This window comes from Schistocerca gregaria, chromosome X (genome assembly GCF_023897955.1).
Source record: "Schistocerca gregaria isolate iqSchGreg1 chromosome X, iqSchGreg1.2, whole genome shotgun sequence".
Lineage (NCBI taxonomy): Eukaryota > Metazoa > Arthropoda > Insecta > Orthoptera > Acrididae > Schistocerca > Schistocerca gregaria.
The window spans coordinates 689238926-689242760 of record NC_064931.1 but is presented as its reverse complement, the minus strand read 5'-3'; the positions used below and the strand labels follow the sequence as shown (position 1 = coordinate 689242760).

The following is a 3835-nucleotide window of genomic DNA, read 5'->3' as shown; positions in this document are numbered from 1 at the left end:
GAGAATGCCAACGAAATTCAGTGAGAGCTAGATATCCTCAACATACTCGCCCTACACATCATACATTTGAATATGTGTATGATAAATTGAGGAAAACTGGATCTTTAACACATCGGAAACATATCTGGCAAAGGAAAATTACTAACAAGGAAACGGACATTGTTACTCTTGCCACTGTGGTCCACGATCCTTGTGTTAACCGTGTCAAATTGCAAGGGTATCTGGCATGAGCCAGAGTAGTGTTGTTCGTGTTCAGCGTCGCCATAAATATCATCCTTACCATATCAGTCTCCATCAAGAATTAACTGTTACAGATTATATGCGTCCCATTGAATTCTGCGATGGGCTTAACTTGAGATTCAGAGGGATGACACATTTATTAATTTGATTTTATTTACTGACGAGGCTACATTCATGAACCTTGAAATTGTTAATGTGCATAACAGGCATCATTGGGCAACTAAAAATCCATGTCGGCTGCGGCAAGTTGCACACCAAAAACCGTGGTCGGTGAATATATGGTGTGGAATTCTGGAGGACAGAATTATAGTCTTCTATTTCATCGAAGCAAATCTTTATGGTACGAAATACACCACATTCATGCAAGAAACATTAGGTCTGTTATTGGAATACCTTTAGGGACAAGGAACAGAATGTTGATCAACAAGATGGTTGTCTGGCACATTTTTCGATGATGGCTAGAAATGAGTTGCAGAGACAATTCCCAAATCGTTGGACTGGACGCAGAGGAGATTTTTCGTGGCCGACTCGTTCGCCACACCTAACGCCTCTGGATTTTTTCTTGTGCGGATTCGTAAGAGACATTGTTTATAAAGATGTTCCAACTACACCTGAAGATATACGAGACAGAATTGTCAGAGCATGTGCTTCGATAAGTGTCGATGTGATAAGGAATACCACTCAATCCATGGCAAGAAGATTGCAGCACTGCGTTGATACCAATGGTCATCACTTCGAACACCTTCTGTAAATAGTTGTTCATGCCACCTTTGTGAGCTTCATTGACCTTACTGTTACACATCATTGGACTCGTCTCGATAGCCGCTATCAGAAAATAATCACCAATCTATAGCATCCCATTAAAAAAAGAAAACAAAAAAAGTTGACCTTTATATCTCTGAAGCGATCCCATCTAAAACAAAAGCAACGTCATATCATGACCCCCGTTGTCCTATGCAACTTCTGTCCCACAAACTATTCGGCTCCTATCATAGTTTCGGAGTTACTCTTGGTGGCAATAGTTAGTGACTCACCCTGTATAACTTGTCACACATGGTTCATTAATATGCTAACAAGGAGGGAACAAGCCGTGGTTTGGAGAATATATAAACAAGACGAAAACTCCGTACGTAATTTGCACTTCAACTTTAGAAACAAAATCCTGAGTTTAATCTGGAACAACCAATAGTGTACAAACATACGTATCCAATTTGTAGAATAACTGTGGAAAATGCTTTATAAATAAAAACGAAATGCGATTGGTGTAAAATTCTCTTTAATTAAATTGTAGTAAGCTTAAGACGGAAAAACCAGTAATAACTGATTTTATCAACTGCTGCGGAAGATAATCAAGCTAACAAAGATATGTGTTTTGACCTTAAGAAAACGAAGAAGGATAAAATCCACTAATAAGATATGACTTATCGCAGCAAAAATAGGTTAACTTCCAACGTTAGAAGCCGACGGAACTGTTAAAACTTTCTTCCCGAGAAACCTTAGTGTATGGGCCCGTTGACAGACTGTGTGCAACTCGCCGTGAGAGAGAGAGAGAGCTTTGCTAGGCATGACAACAAACAATGATCTGTGACTACAAAGTTTGAATGTAAGCTCTTTGTGATCAGGCAGGAAAGTTTGAGATTGTGTGTACTATACTGTCGAAGTAAGAGTGCGTTTCAGTTTGAGTTTTATCCAGAATGTCTGTTAATTCAAGAATGGAGCAGGTAATGGAATAAAAAGCCTAAAACTATTACTGCATGCCTTGCTCTGCTAACAAAAAAGTTTCAAATCAACAAAAGGGTGGTGTAGATTCCGACGTGTCTTGGTTGATCGTCGAGTAAATTTTTTAAGTCAGTAACTAAATAGGCCGCCGCTGGTTTTGTTTGTAGGTGCTTTACTCCCAAAATTTGTTATTTTATGATCTAGCCGCGTAGAAATCGTTTTGCGAAATGTTTAGAATGTTCTGGAAAGAGGGCGATAGCGGCTTAATTTTCACATTAGAGTTAAAACTTCCTAATTGTTTCAAAACGACAGATAGAGAATTAGAATTAAGTTGGAAATTAGTCTCAGTTTTCCAGAGAGTGAATTGCGTTTAGTGAACAATGTACTTGTGGGCGTACTGTTGTTTCATAGTCTCAGCAAGCTGATTTCTCTCTTTCAGTGGTTTATTGAAGTGTCCAAGGGGAAGGCCGTGTGAGTGCTTAACAGACCCCGGCCTTCACTCTGTATTCATTGCCAGTTATTAGTTAAAATTTACGTTTTGTGCTGGTATTATCATGCAGTTACTCCAATGTACTGGCATGGCATTGCACCATTGATAAGTACGTTGGGTGCTGGAAATAGTGTAGTTCTCCGTGTATATGCAGTCAGTTACCACTGTTGGTTGTCATACTCTGTCTAGTGCCACGTGCCTCCTTTAGTGATGGTGCCGTATGAAATGCTGTCCTATTTTCAATTCGTATTGCGCTATTTATTTTTAAACAACTTGCACGTAGAATTGCGTTTTTCCAATGTTATTCGACATGTAGGTTTAATAAGGTCCGACAGTAATTAATTTCAGTAGTTCTTTCTGTATTCATTTCAGCTAGAGGTATCTGAACCTCCACAATAGAAGCCTGTATCATTTTAATGCTTTCTATATGTCGGCTTCAAGCTAGTTACTGTTCTGTTTCATTCTCACCAGTTCCCTTTTCTGAAAAAATCTTCAGACAAATTACAAAAGAAATAAAACAGTATGAACGTAAGAGTTTCTTGTGAGACTGAAATTTTACCTATATCAAGAATATATATGCACAAAATTGTTTGCCTTCTACACTTGCCAGTCTGTTAAAATTTTTTCTGCTTGTAGCAATGCTAGTTTGTCTGAAGGATGTATCGCAACATTTATGATACAAATGTGGTTTTCTGGTTGTTGTTAATTTGTTTCTTTTTCCGTGATTTGGATACAGTTCAAAATGATTTTTTTAATACAAAGTAACACTGTCATAAACATGTTTATTTTCATTGAATGGTGTTCTGTTGAATGTGCTGAACAGTTCCTTTACTCTAACCCATGAACTTGCTTGGCCACCAACAGTTTGAACATAAACTCTGCCTGTGGTGAAAGTGTTCAGAAAGAAGTAAAACTATCTGGGATTGCTTTTCAAAAATAAACATATCTTTACAATTCAACTGAGTTTATTGTTAACATTGCCATAATTGTGAATGTAATCTCCCCCTACCCTTGAAAGTTTCTGATCTGTGAATGAAATCTGATTATCGCAATTAGGTATAGTTTGTGATGTGACAGTGTATGTATCAATGGCATATGTATGTGCTGTACAAATGATTGTGTTATGGTATTCCTGGCTTCATTAGCACATGGAGGAAAAATATGTCTAATGCTAAGTTTTATGTATGTTACAGTATTTATTGATAAAGTTTTTACCATTACTGCTTAGCATAGAGATATTAAAAAAGACAGCGTAGGCCTATTACAAAAAAATTGTGAGACTTAAATACATAATCAAAATTGTTTGTGAGAACTTGCTTATCCATATCAGATCTGAAGCTAGATTTGCAATTACTTTAGGTATTTGTCCAGTCCAGTGTTGAAATG

The 3835-nt window shown here is 37.4% G+C and overlaps 1 protein-coding gene across 1 annotated transcript in view; it reads left to right on the top strand.

The window, feature by feature from the left end:
• The first annotated feature begins 1720 nt into the window (after window positions 1-1720).
• LOC126298622 (calcyclin-binding protein) overlaps window positions 1721-3835 on the top strand; it is a 60843-nt gene continuing 58728 nt past the window's right edge. Inside the window, exon 1 of the mRNA XM_049990026.1 lies at window positions 1721-1961. Within this exon, the coding sequence (XP_049845983.1) occupies window positions 1935-1961 (27 nt within the window). The 5' untranslated portion in view covers window positions 1721-1934. The remainder of the gene's footprint in view (window positions 1962-3835) is intronic.